We start from the raw sequence: 15,173 nt of genomic DNA on the forward strand, positions 1-15,173 counted from the left end.
GTGAACTGGTTGATGTCCATCCTTTTTTCTTTTTAATGCATGACTTCCAAGTAAAGCTACTTAATTTAGTTTAAACCCCTAATCTTGAAACCTTGAAAACGAGGGTTTGGAATGTCAGTTTTTTTATTATTATTATTATTATTTTAAATATTTTAATGCACTTTTGCTGAAGTGGTTTGAGTCCTAGTTCATTGAAAATGTCCATTTGATCTTTTTCAGGTTCTGGCACCATGTTCAAAAATGGAGATCCTATTCACAAGTATGTGGTTTTTAATTGTATTCATTTTAATGAAGACTTTTGGAAAACTACATACATTTTTTTTTTTTTTTTATTTAATTGAAATAGACGGTTGTATATTATTGTAGCAATGCCCTGAGTGGGGTGGACACCGAAGCACAGAAACGGGCGGGTAGTGGTACGAAATTCCACGTTTAGTCTTTAAACTGCCTTTCAGCTTTAAAGTGTGAGTGACACACACATGCAAAAGCTCCAGTCGAGAGAACTCTATCCTCTCAGCGCTTTCCCTCCTTATCAGCCCTCAGCCGTCACTACAAAACGCACGACGTTAGACACAGGTTCATCTGTTTTTGACACTCACCTTCCCCAGCCTCACCTCCCCATTGACAAACCGGTGCTCCACCATGCCCCTGCTGCCACAATTATCTTTTATTAAGCATAATTATTTGTGCAGAACCTGTGCAGTTGGAAAATACCAAATCCAAGCATGTAGGAGTTTGGTCTCCTCTCATTATCTCTAGCCGCTTTATCCTGTTCTACAGGGTCGCAGGCAAGCTGGAGTCTATCCCAGCTGACTACGGGCGAAAGGCGGGGTACACCCTGGACAAGTCGCCAGGTCGGCGTTTGGTTTTTTTCTTCATGGGTTTGATGCTACAAGCTTGACAGACTTGTACTTGGGGATCATCCTCCTGAGTGCTGTCAGATTGGAAGGGGTACATTGCTATACTGCTGTTAAAGCTGCCCAGATGTCTTGACCTGTGATTTGACTCAAAGACGTCTCTATTTTGGTCCAATACTAGCGGTACTGTAGAGATGGAAGTGGTGCCTGGTTTCGTCCAGATGTAAATCTTGGAATTCAGGGTGAAAAGAGTCAATTAGGGTTTAATCCGACCATAGACTCCTGATTCTTTTGGCTTGAAACTCCATTAGGTGCCTTGTGGTAAACTCCTTGTGATTTTTAGTGAGGAATATCTTCTCTTTGGCCATTTATATCCCGAGTTTCTAATTAGTGCAGTTCTGCAGACATGGTTGTCCTGCTTTTAGGTTCTCCAGTCTCAATTCAGGATCGCAAGCGTTCCTGGTGTTTTTAATTTAAGAATAATAGAGATTGGTTTGTTCTGCAAAGCTGCACTTGCCTTCTACAGATCAGGGGTAGGTTTCCCGATAACGTTGCCCTTTAGACTTAAAGCGCGAGTTGAGAGACTCTCTTAAGCAACGAACGTTGTCTCCATGCATGGTTTTCCTGAACTCACTCGTAAGAAGGAGTCTAAAGAGCAACATTACGAAGAGCGTCTTTGCAGTGTGCGTCCCCGATATAAGCATTAGTAGTTGCTAAAGGCAATCGTACTGTCGTTGCTGAAGGCATTAGTAGTTGGTAAATCCAGTCGATTAGGTCACATGGCATTCGTTTTTAACCAAAATGTAATGAAGTATAAAGTGTTTAAAATAAAATAATATATTGTATCATCTGGAAGCATTACATGTACAATGTGGTAATTAATTAATGAAATTACTTAACATTTTGGGGCTTTTTTTTTTTTTTAAATTCCAAGAGTGTTTTTAAACAAATGAACAAATGTTCAGATGAAAGAATGAGTAAATAATAAGCTAAATAATTAGGTAAATGTGTTCCCCGTGCTCACTCATTTCACTGTTTAACACCCCCCACAAAAAAAAGTGTCGCCAGATCGGACTCACTGTCAATGAGCAGAAGACCAAAGTGATGCCTTTCAATGTCCCCACAACTCCTCTGTTGACGACAAACGGCAGCCCGTTGGAGGAAGTAGCCGACTTCAAATACCTAGGCTCCTAGGTCGGCTCCACGAGTCGTGATATGAAGGTGCGCAAGGTACTCGCTTGGAGAGCCCTAAACGATATGATGGCTGTCTGGAAATCAAGCATGCCACAAGATCTCAAGATCAAACTCTTCCGCGCTACCGTGGAACCCATACTTCTATATGGAAGCGAGTGCTGGGCACTGAATACATCCCTTCAGAAGTCGCTGGACGGCTCATACACCCGCATGTTGCGAGTTGTATTGAACGTCAACTGGCAGGACCATATCTCCAACAAAGTCCTATATGGCGACCTGCCCAAGATCACAGACAAGGTTGCCTGGCGTAGGCTTGGCCTTGCAGGCCACGGTTTCCGCCACAGCGATATGCCAGCAAGCCATCTAGTTTTGTGGGAGCCAACCCACAGCTCTCGCCGGCCTGGACGCCCAGTAACAACATTCTTGGACACTTTGAAGGGGGACGCAGGGGCGGCCGACATTGCCGAGCTAGCCAACTGTATGCTGGATCGTGAGAATTGGACAGCTAGGTGTGCAGCTCGGCTGAGGCCGCCCTGATGATGATGATGATGATGATGATGATGATGACAAAAAAAAATCCATGGAAAGTCAGGTTTGGGAAAACCATGTTAGCTTGACGATGGATCTTAAGAGCAGAGCTGGACAGTAACGAAGTACATTTACTTGAGTACTGTACTTTAAGTACACTTTGAGTATCTGTACTTTACTTGAGTATTTATTTATTTTGTAAACTTATGACTTCACTAAATTTGAAAGACAAATATCGTACTTTTCACTCCGCTACATTTCTGTTAAGGTCTCGTTACTATGAAGCAGCTTTGAAAGTGGATATTTATTTTTTCTTTTCTAAAACGTGATTAGTTTTTTCGCAGGTGACACTGAGACAGTCTATCAGTAATCACTAGGGTCACGTCACGTCCATAGACTGTATAAAATCAAGCTCAGTGATTTCTCAGCAGCGTTATTTGAACACGATCAGTTGATGGCAGAATGGAAGGAAGCGGTTCTTCTGGGGAATGCACACAGCCGTGGCTATAGCTAGAACCCATGTTTCAGTTTTCTGAAAGGAATAAAGATTCGTTTCGTTTTAAATGTTTGCTTTGTTTGCCGAAAACGAACCACATCACGGCCTACAAAAACTCGCCGTCCAACCTGCGGAAGCATATTGAGGGATATTAACGTTTTATTCCAAGAGAAAGCTTGCAGTGAAGTTGTCTGCACTTTTCTGTGGATTTTCCCACCAAGTTGCCGTAGCCTTGTCCACGGCTAGCATTTAACACGTAGCTAGTTAACTTGGACACTGTTAGCTAGCATGTAAAAACGGAGGTACACTAACATGAATAGCGTTAACTTATCTGAAGTCCTTTCAGAAATATGTTTTGGCATAATCTTGCCAAATAAACAATGTAGAAATCTTTCTTTTCTAGTAGCATTAGCTACCCAATATGATTCCAAGTTTGAAGAGTTTGTGCGCATGTCAGGTGGTGCTTCACTGACTAGCTAGCTTAACGTTAAACCACCATGATGGCACAGCATGCGTTCATTTTGTGAATTCACATTTCTGTCTTTGGTAACTGCGTTGGGTTTTGTAAGCGTTGTGGCAATAATACAACAATGCGGTGACAGAAAATGTACTTTTAATACTTAAGTATTTTTAAAAGCAAGTACTTCAGTACTTAAGTAAAAATTTGACTGGACAATTTTCACTTGTATCGGAGTAACGTTTGACCAGCAGGAACTGTACTTTGACATAAGTAATGAAGTTGGGTATTTTTGTCCATTTCTGCTTAAGAGGTAATTTAAGACTCTCTTGGCCTTAAGAGGCTTTCGGGAAACCCACCCCAGTGCAGAAACGCTCTCCTCTATGGACAATTAATTTGACTTAACGAGTTGTTCTTTGGGCGGCACGGTGGTGTAGTGGTTAGCGCTGTCGCCTCACAGCAAGAAGGTCTGGGTTCGAGCCCCGTGGCCGGCGAGGGCCTTTCTGTGTGGAGTTTGCTTGTTCTCCCCGTGTCCGCGTGGGTTTCCTCCGGGTGTTCCGGTTTCCCCCACAGTCCAAAGACATGCAGGTTAGGTTAACTGGTGACTCTAAATTGACCGTAGGTGTGAATGTGAGTGTGAATGGTTGTCTGTGTCTATGTGTCAGCCCTGTGATGACCTGGCGACTTGTCCAGGGTGTACCCCGCCTTTCGCCCGTAGTCAGCTGGGATAGGCTCCAGCTCGCCTGCGACCCTGTAGAAGGATAAAGTGGCTAGAGATAATGAGATGAGATGTTCTTTGTGTCATTAAGTCGCACTGTCAGCTGTGGGGCTTGATGTAGATAGAGGTGGCCCGTCTTAAGTCATGTCCTGTTCACTTCACCTTTAATCTGTGAACATCTAAAGATAGTTAATGGGAATGGGATGAACAATTTCAAGTATGATTGCATCTGGTCTTAATCGGAGTGATGTTTCCGTTTTGTTTTTAATTTACAGAAGCTGTAATGGTGAATCACGGTAATTTGGTAATAATAGTTGAAATGTATTCGAGACAAGGTGAGCCTGACCATAGATGAAGCTGTCAATATTTTACGAGAAGATTGTCACTTTGTTAGGTACAGCAGCCTTGAGGGCCTAGACGTGGACCGTCTCCAGGCTCTGATTAACAAATCTTTTGGGAAGACACTAAAGGAAGACTACATCAGCTCTCTTAAGGACCGACTTCATTCCATCTATCTGTCAGAAGGGTAACATGATCGTTATTTGCATCCTCAGACTTTTCTTCAAATGTGCTGTACGCACGCGTAAAATAGTCTGTCTTTTAGTCAATAAAAGAACTTTGCTGATGTAGTAGGATGATTTTCTGCGAGTAGTACTGTGTTGCTGCTCCTCAGGTACAGCGCAGCAGCCATCATCACCTCTGAGGCGGTCAGCAGTGGAATTCTGTATCTGGATAAATTCGTGGTGAGTGACAGTAAACAGGGTCAAGGCACCAGCCAGATCCTCTGGGAGTGTATTCGAGAGGACCTAGGCAAGCTCTTCTGGAGATCCCGTGCGAGCAATCATATCAACCCTTGGTGAGTTAGAAAACGCGCGCGTGCACCACCTAATTTGATGTTAAAGAGGATCTGAATTTTCCAAAAGGGCTGTATTTATTGTACCAAACCTCCTTCCTAAGAATATAAGGGTACCAAGCTGTACTTCGTCTTTGGGGTACTACCATCAAGGATGCATCTTTTGTATATTTACTATGTAGATGTGGAAACTATCATGAATATACAGTACAGTGCCCTCCACAATTATTGCCACATCTTGTAAAGTTTAGTAAAAAGGGCTTAGAAAAAAATCCACCTTTTGGTGAAGTCACTTCATCTCACACTGAAAGTCTCATCTCATCTCATTATCTGTAGCTGCTTTATCCTGTTCTACAGGGTCGCAGGCGAGCCGGAGCCTATCCCAGCTGACTACGGGCGAAAGGCGGGGTACACCCTGGACAAGTCGCCAGGTCATCACAGGGCTGACACATAGACACAGACAACCATTCACACTCACATTCACACCTACGGTCAATTTAGAGTCACCAGTTAACCTAACCTGCATGTCTTTGGACTGTGGGGGAAACCGGAGCACCCGGAGGAAACCCACGCGGACACGGGGAGAACATGCGAACTCCGCACAGAAAGGCCCTCGCCGGCCACGGGGCTCGAACCCAGGACCTTCTTGCTGTGAGGCGACAGCACTAACCACTACGCCACCGTGCCGCCCCACACTGAAAGTATGATAGAAATCCAATCTTTAATTGAACTAAATCTATTCCAGGAGAAACAAATCCCTCATCAAGAAATAATTAAAAAAACAAAACACTTGTGCCACTAATGTTGGCACCCCTACATTTAATACTCTGTACAACCTCCCTTTGCCAGTAAAACAGCACCGAGTCTACTATAACATTTGATAAGGTTGGAGATACAGAGCAGAGCATCTGGGACCATTCCTCTTTACACAGTCTCTTCACATCATCCAGGGTCCTAGACCCTCTCTTGTGCTGTCTCTCCTCTTCAGCTCACCGCACAGGTTTTCAATGGGGTTCAGGTCAGGGGACTGAGAGGGCCAGGGCAGAAGCTTGATTTCTGTGGTCAGTGAACCACTTTTGTGCTAATTTGGACACATGCTTCGGATCACTGTCCTGCTGGAAGATCCACTGATGGCCCAGTTTTAGTTTCCTGGCAGAGGCAGCAAGAGTTCGATTTAAAATGTCCTGGTATTTCATGGGGTCCATGATGCCATGTACCCTAACAAGGTTTCCAGTAGGGCTGGGCGATAAAATGATACGATATGTATCACGATAGACACATACTTGATATCAATAGAAAATGCGTTCGATAGAATGTTTCGATAGAATGTTTTGGGTTTTTTTTTCAAGAAACAAGCGTTAGCCAGAGCCCTCTCTGGTTTAGGTCCCCTTTCAATCAACTGTTGTTGCGAAGCAAACTTGGTTGCATGAGCAAAGGCACTTGTCCTCTGGTGCCTAGCAATGCATAGGGAGTGACACGCTGATAGCCAATCATGTAACAGTATCGCGTTTGGTTCTGCCATCTCGTTGTCTCGTGGTCGTGTTTATTTTTTTTTCCAGAAACAGCGTGGCCAAGAAAAGAAAGATGAGTGCCGGAATGAGCGAGGAAATTGTGGATAAAGTCAGTAAGGTCAGATGTTACAGATGTAAAGTCTTAAATCTACCTCAGTTTTACTTTAATTTCTTCTATGTTTACAAAACACTTTATTTTATTAAACCTTCAATGAAAATATACGTGAATAGTTTAAGGCTGCTGGGCCATAGAAGGTTCACGCTGCACGCTGTATGCTGCACGCTGCACGCTACACGTGTGTAAAGAAAAGTGGACAAACGTAGCATGACTTGCTCTGGGCCATAGAACGGCGTTCACGCTGCACGCTGCACACTTCACGCGTGAAGCGAGAAATGAACATGCACACTTTTTTCTAGGCGTGAAGATGGAAATTCCAGTCAATGCATGCGGTCACCGCCGCGCCAGCCAATCAGAACGGGTCTAGGGAGATAACTCTATGCTTTCAGGGGAAAACTTCAGAAAAAATATAATTGAATGGTATAATTGAAAAATAGTTCTTCATCGGGATTGTCAAGCAGATTATAGAATGTTCGGTGAAATTCACCACGGGTTTCTCTCAGAAGGAAGTGTTCTCGGCTCCAAATTCTGTTCCTTTTTCTCTTCCTCTGTCTCAGTAAAAGCAGAATGAGGCAATCATCGTCATCCGAAGAGTCCGTATTGTTGGCTACTCGGTCAAAGTAGAACAGACGCAACACGTGAACATCCAAGCATGAAGTTTAATGGCCCAGGGTCCGGTTCTTCACGTGAACGTGTAGCGTGCAGCGTGAACCTTCTATGGCCCAGCAGCCTAAGAATAGTCTAAGTCTACCTCAGTTTCACTCAATTTCTTTATTGTTTATAAAGCACTGCATATTTTTATTTATGTTTTTAAATGTTATTCACCAGAGGGTGAACTTTTTTGCACTAAACTTGCAGTAAAAAATTAAAAATATGACAGTCCTTCTCACATAGCAGGTTTTGCTATGTTTACATTTAACACTTTGCTCATGTTTTTATAACACTTGAGTTTTTTAAGCACTTTATTATTGATAATTGCTCAGTTTTTGTTGTGATCGTAACATTGAACATGCGTGTTGACATTCCTTGCTTACTGGCTGTCAGAGGAAGTTTAAAATAAATGTTTGAATTTAGTATTGTTCCCTCCTGGTCCTTATTTTAAATAGGTCATAAAATGTTTCAATAATTATCGATATCGACCAATATGAAACACTTATATCGTGATACAGATTTCAGCCATATCGCCCAGCCCTAGTTTCCAGGGCCTTTGGAGGAAAAAGCATCATGGAACTTCCAGCATATTTTACAGTTTGGATCGGGTTCTTTTCATTATAGCCATCCTTCTTTTTACACCGAACCCACCTTGAGTGTTTTTTGCTAAAAAGCTTCATTTTTGTTCCATCAGACCAGAGAACACAGTTCCAGTCAAAGTTGTAGTAATGTTTCACAAACTTCAGGTGCTTATGTTTGTGGTTAACTGACCGACACCCCCCAAGCAAACTTATAAATAACCTGTTGCCATGGAGGTGGCGTCTGATGGTTTTGGAGACTTGGAAACCCCAAGATTTGACTTTTTCTTGCAATTCACCAACGGTGATCCTTGAGGAAATTTTTTCCCCGGTCTTACCATTCTCCTCACTGTACATGGGGGTAAAATAAACTTGGGTCCTCTTCCAGGCAAGTTTGTAACAGTTCCAGTTGAGGTTCACTTTTTTTTTAATGATTTCCCTAACAGTAGAAATGGACATTTTCTTGCGAGCAGTTCTCTCCCCCTCAATTTGGCTTGTGTTCTCTTATCTTTCCCATGTTGATGGGTGACTAATCCTGTGTCCGAAATCGCTCCCTACTCACTATATAGGGCACCGTATAGTGGGGACGCCATTTTGTAGTGCTGTCTGAAATCTTAGTGAGGATTATTTACACCCTGTATATAGTGCACTCAACGTATCCCACAATGCATCAAGAAAAGTAGTGTACGACCGATGGTCACTAACCAAAGCAATATATCCCATCATGCATTGTGGTCGTGCTGAAAGAAATCAAATTGAAAGTCTCATATTTGATTGAATAAAAGGCAGCAGCAAAGAAGAAAGCATTCAGCCTTGATTTAAAAAAACTGAACGATGCAGATACTTTGTATTGATTAATGTGGGAAATGCGCTCAGTATAATATGGATTTATCACAAAAATACATGCATGTATTTTATTATTTTGAAAACCCACCAACCGGCTGATCTGGCACGTTTTAATTGTGCGACAGTAATGACGTAAATACCAGCGCGACAGACAAGTGTCTGAAAGTGTTTTTTTATTTTACCCATGAGCTCACTATATAGTCCTTTGTATAGTAATTCTCTATGTAGGGAGTAGTGAACGAGTGAGCGATTTCAGACACAGGGTAAGTGAATTTGACCTCTGTGTTACCTTCTATTTGTTCCCCAGTTAATCAGGAAGTCATGGATTACAGCTTGAAAGTTCCTCCACACTCCAGTTAACTCAAACATGTACAATTTAAATGGGAAACATGTTGGTTACAGGCGGCACGGTGGTGTAGTGGTTAGCGCTGTCGCCTTACAGCAAGAAGGTCCGGGTTCGAGCCCCGTGGCCGGCGAGAGCCTTTCTGTGTGGAGTTTGCATGTTCTCCCCGTGTCCGCATGGGTTTCCTCCGGGTGCTCCGGTTTCCCCCACAGTCCAAAGACATGCAGGTTAGGTTAACTGGTGACTCTAAATTGACCGTAGGTGTGAATGTGAGTGTGAATGGTTGTGTCTATGTGTCAGCCCTGTGATGACCTGGCGACTTGTCCAGGGTGTACCCCGCCTTTCGCCCGTAGTCAGCTGGGATAGGCTCCAGCTTGCCTGCGACCCTGTAGAACAGGATAAAGCGGCTAGAGATGATGAGATGAGATGAGATGTTGGTTACATTGTGTTCACTAGAATGTCCAGGGGTGCCAATAATTAGTGACATGCGTTTTGTTGAAAATTTTCTTGATTTGAAGGATTTGTTTTTCTCTGAATAAATTTAGTTCAATTAAAGGTTGGATTTTTCTCTTAAACCTCCCCAGTGTGAGATGAAGCTAATTCACCAAAAGGTGGATCCCCCCCCCCCAACCCTTTTTATTAAACTTTACAAGGGGTGCCAATAATTGTGGAGGGCACTGTACATAGTGTACCTTTTTTTCAATTTGTCCATCTATAGTGAACCATTTTATCTTGGTCAGAGTTGCAGTGGATCCAGAGCCAATCCTGTGTGCAAGGCAGGAATATTCACCTGGGTAGGACACCATGTCCACGTGTGTTCACTCACATGGGCAGTTTAGTGTAGCCAGTCTGTCTGACTACATGTTTCTGGGAGGTTGGATGAACCCAGAGAAATGCATGCAACCATGAGGAGAACATGTGAAACACGTCCACAGACAGTAATCTGAGATCGGGATCAGTCCAGTGACCCTGGGGCTGGAAGGTTTGCCACTCTGTTGCCTAATTTACAAACTGTGTATTCATGATTTTATACTAGTATAAAATAATATATTAATTAAATGTAGTGTGAGTTAATTGTTAATTCAGAAGAAACACCTGGCATTTGATTTCCATCCTTATTTTCAGGAACCATTTTCATACTTGCCAACTCCCAGAGAATAAAAAGCAGTAGATCAGATTGCGTAATGCGCCCTTTTGGGGGGTCTGAGGGGATGCCGCCTGGAAAAGTTTGAACAACCTAACAAAAAATGGTGCATTCTCCTGCATTCAGTATTTATTTGAAGAAAATTGATTGGAAAATCGGACTGATGTATTTCACATAATGCTCGCTTCTCAAGCCTAGGTCACAACCGGACGTACGATTTTTTTGACCGTGCGATTTTTGTCGTTTCCCAAATCGCTGCGGTTTTTTTTGTTCATGGAGAAAGACGCGCGTTGGCCATAAGTTTATCTTGCAACCTGAAAAAAAACGTAAGCGCCCGTAGAGTTTGTTTGACATGACAAAGAACCTCTGCGGCCAGTCTACGGCTCGAAAATCAGCACGTCACACGCGCGCCCTCCGTGCGTTTCTTGCGTTTTTTGCACGTAGACCGGCCGTAGGAGCACGTACGGCCGGTTGTGACCGAGGCTTCACCTTGCCTTGAGGCTTTGATGCACAGATGATCCAATGATCAAGTCGCCTTGAACTTGTCATCATGGCAAGTCGTGTGCCGCCCCCCCCCCCCCCCCCCCCCTCAAGTTTTCATTGTTCATGATCACCAGTGTGTGTGTGTGTGTGTGTGTGTGTGTGTGTGTTTTGGCTTTTATAAAAATTGGCATGTTTTGTTATAATACATGACCTCGTTGCCAAATGGCTAGATCTGTAACAAGAACCAATGGAATGGTGTGATAGTGATACCATTTACAGTGGTGCTTGAAAGTTTGTGAACCCTTTAGAATTTTCTATATTTCTGCATAAATATGACCTAAAACATCATCAGAGTTTCACACAAGTCCTAAAAGTAGATAAAGAGAACCCAGTTAAACAAATGAGACAAAAATATTATACTTGGTCATTTATTTATTGAGGAAAATGATCCAATATTACATATCTGAATGGCAAAAGTATGTGAACCTCTGGGATTAGCAGTTCATTTGAAGGTGAAATTAGAGTCAGGTGTTTTCAATCAATGGGATGACAATCAGGTGTGAGTGGACACCCTGTTTTATTTAAAGAACAGGGATCTATCAAAGTCTGATCTTCACAACACATGCTTGTGGAAGTGTATCATGGCATGAACAAAGGAGATTTCTGAGGACCTCAGAAAAAGCGTTGTTGATGCTCATCAGGCTGGAAAAGGTTACAAAACCATCTCTAAAGAGTTTGGACTCCACCAATCCACAGTCAGACAGATTGTGTACAAATGGAGGAAATTCAAGACCATTTTTACCCTCCCCAGGAGTGGTCGACCAACAAAGATCACTCCAAGAGCAAGGCGTGTAATAGTTGGCGAGGTCACAAAGGACCCCAGGGTAACTTCTAAGCAACTGAAGGCCTCTCTCACATTGGCTAATGTTAATGTTCATGAGTCCACCATCAGGAGAACACTGAACAACAATGGTGTGCATGGCAGGGTTGCAAGGAGAAAGCCACTGCTCTCCAAAAAGAACATTGCTGCTTGTCTGCAGTTTGCTAAAGATCACGTGGACAAGCCAGAGGGCTATTGGGAAAATGTTTTGTGGACGGATGAGACCAAAATGGAACATTTTGGTTTAAATGAGAAGCGTTATGTTTGGAGAAAGGAAAGCACTGCATTCCAGCATAAGAACCTTATCCCATCTGTGAAACATGGTGGTGGTAGTATCATGGTTTGGGCCTGTTTTGCTGCATCTGGGCCAGAACGGCTTGCCATCATTGATGGAACAATGAATTCTGAATTATACCAGCGAATTCTAAAGGCAAATGTCAGGACATCTGTCCATGAACTGAATCTCAAGAGAAGGTGGGTCATGCAGCAAGACAACGACCCTAAGCACTCAAGTCGTTCTACCAAAGAATGGTTAAAGAAGAATAAAGTTAATGTTTTGGAATGGCCAAGTCAAAGTCCTGACCTTAACCCAATCGAAATGTTGTGGAAGGACCTGAAGCAAGCAGTTCATGTGAGGAAACCTACCAACATCCCAGAGTTGAAGCTGTTCTGTATGGAGGAATGGGCTAAAATTCCTCCAAGCCGGTGTGCAGGACTGATCAACAGTTACCGGGAACATTTAGTTGCAGTTATTGCTGCACAAGGGGGTCACACCAGATACTGAAAGCAAAGCTTCACATACTTTTGCCACTCACAGATATGTAATATTGAATCATTTTCCTCAATAAATAAATGATCAAGTATAATATTTTTGTCTCATTTGTTTAACTGGGTTCTCTTTATCTACTTTTAGGACTTGTGTGAAAATCTGATGATGTTTTAGGTCATATTTATGCAGAAATATAGAAAATTATAAAGGGTTCACAAACTTTCAAGCACCACTGTAGATTCACCATCATTATCGCACCGTTTCATTGTCGCTCGGCTTCACTTCAGGACTATTTGGCGCTATATGCTTGTATCCCCTTTGCCGAAAACAGCTGAAGCGAGGTCTGAAGAGCGAATCCAGGAGTGTTCACAGATTTATTTTGTAATGCGGTAGGTTTTAGAACCAAAATCACACTGTCAGGATCAGTAGACTACAACGTGAATCGGTAGGGATGGCAAGTATGCATTTCATCATGTTCTGGGAACGTTCTCACTGCTGTTCCTGAAACATCTTAGATGCCACAGTGGTCCATTGCAGCACACACACGAAGAACATGTGGAACTCTGGATTGAAACAGGTGTGTGATGCTAGGCAATGTTACCCACTGCACTGCTCTAATAATAATTTAAGGTCTATAACTGGGCCTCAAGGCCCACCATTTTTTAAAGCTTTACTCTAAAAGGTACACAGCATGGAGATTCATATAAAAAGATATACTTTCTAAAGGTACAGATGATGCATCCGTGCTGGTACCACCCCATGGGCAAGGACAAATACAGTCTGGTATGTTTATTTCAGAGAGTGGAACAGTTCATCTGGTTTAATGAATAAATGTCTAGATACCTTTATTTAAATAAAACAGGATAGTCCAATCAGTGGCTATACGCCTCTGCTATCAAAAGGAACCCTGCTATGAATGTAAGGTACTATACCGGTAAAGCCAGTCTAGTGTGTATAATGAACTTGAGATGAGACAGACCAACTAGAATAGAATTTTTTCATTATTTCCTGTTTACTCTTCTGTTTAATCTGCGCTCCAGTACAAACAGATCCCAGTCTTGGCTATCCATCCACTCCAATCTCTCTCACTTCCCAAATTTTATTCCTCAGGTACTTCAAGCACTGTGACGGCAGCTTCGTCAACGGCAGCTGGATTGTGTTCTGGTTTGGCCTGTCGGATATCCGTGAATCATATGAGCTGGTCGAGTATGTTAAGCAACTCCCAGACTCATTCTGCCAAAACTCGGAGAGTGAAGCATCTATCCAGCAGGCGCCCGCTGGGTCTTAAACACCCCTAGTGCATTTTACATGCTGGATTTCAGCATCGGCATGCCCATGTGCCTTTCACACGACACCGGTGGATGCCATTATTTTTATAGCTTGGGGTTGTGAGAGTAGCTTCCTACTTGTTTGCTAGTTTTCATTCTCATTTGATTTTTAGATGAAGTTAATCCATTCTCTCAGTCCTGCTGTTACAGGACGTTCAGCTGGAAATACGAAGCTTTAAAATTCCTTAAAAACGTTTACAGTATAAGCTCAAGCAGATAGTGTCAGTGTTACGCTGTAGAACTGTTCATTTATGGATTATGAAACAGTCAAGGCAGCCAATTATGATACATTATTGATGGCTATTACGTAGGTTCGAAAGTCACTTCAATCACTAATTCGGTCAACAACACTACGGAGTCTTATACAGGCTTGTCAGTAATGTAAATCTGTGATTTACAAAGCATCAACGTAAAATGAGTTTATAATTCGGGGTTGGGAAACTTTTTATTCAGTAGGTTTACTGTACTATAAGCCTGACTGTATTGTGATGCATGACTATCCTAAATGTTACACGTGTCGACATTTCTCTACGTTTTTCTGAAACTGGAGATAATCAAGGACTATTTGCAAGTACCATCAAGTCATGAAACAGAACATCAGATTTGATTTGGGGATTTTATCTAGACCCTAAGACACTGAAACTAGTACTCGATAAGCTGGTTTTCTAGCATGTATTTAAGTTATTCCATGAAATCGAGTCGGACGTGAGCTGATCGCTGACGAGGCTCGTTGCGCAGAGTCGGCTATAAGCCATGTACAAGAAGATTGAGTGGAATAACTCTTTTATTCTATCCACATTCACTGGATTTTTGAAAAACGGCACTTTTATTTTTTGCAAATTCGATAAATTTAAATACTTTTTACAAAACGTCCGACAAAATGATTTCTGCTTAGAATGTAAACAAGCGGGCGAAATCTCATCTCATTATCTCTAGCTGCTTTATCCTTCTACAGGGTCGCAGGCAAGCTGGAGCCTATCCCAGCCGACTATGGGCGAAAGGCGGGGTACACCCTGGACAAGTCGCCAGGTCATCACAGAGTGGGCGCAATGACGGTAGCAATTTGTGAAAAATGCTTTAATAATAATTTTTGGAAAAATAAAGAGATCTTACCATCAGATACTGTTTTTTTTTTTTTTTTTTGGGGGGGGAGGGGGTTTTCTTTTTCTTGAGGGTTTTTTTTTTTTTTTGGGTGGTTGGCAAACCAACTTAAAGGTGCATTACTGCCGCTGGAGTGTGGAACAGGAGGTATTGGGGGGCTATTCTTTTAGCTATTTCTTTTGAATACGTGAACAATTTTAGGGGGTTTGTTTTCGAGTAGAGTTTTTATTTCATCTTCAGTTGATTTCAGCAACACACTCCGCCATTTTGTTTTTCTCTACTCACAGTATATGAGCTGATAGACTAGTAGTAGAGAAG

At 42.5% G+C, this 15,173-nt stretch overlaps 1 protein-coding gene across 1 annotated transcript in view; it reads left to right on the forward strand.

Moving 5' to 3' along the window:
* nags (N-acetylglutamate synthase) overlaps positions 1 to 14,734 on the forward strand; it is a 48,239-nt gene extending 33,505 nt beyond the window's left edge. The window contains exons 5-8 of the mRNA XM_060901755.1: positions 220 to 259; positions 4,645 to 4,776; positions 4,924 to 5,106; positions 13,537 to 14,734. Coding sequence (XP_060757738.1) covers positions 220 to 259; positions 4,645 to 4,776; positions 4,924 to 5,106; positions 13,537 to 13,714 — 533 coding nt within the window. The 3' untranslated portion in view covers positions 13,715 to 14,734. The remainder of the gene's footprint in view (positions 1 to 219; positions 260 to 4,644; positions 4,777 to 4,923; positions 5,107 to 13,536) is intronic.
* Positions 14,735 to 15,173: the final 439 nt, after the last annotated feature.

The sequence above is a fragment of the Neoarius graeffei genome, chromosome 20, assembly GCF_027579695.1.
Source record: "Neoarius graeffei isolate fNeoGra1 chromosome 20, fNeoGra1.pri, whole genome shotgun sequence".
NCBI lineage: Eukaryota > Metazoa > Chordata > Actinopteri > Siluriformes > Ariidae > Neoarius > Neoarius graeffei.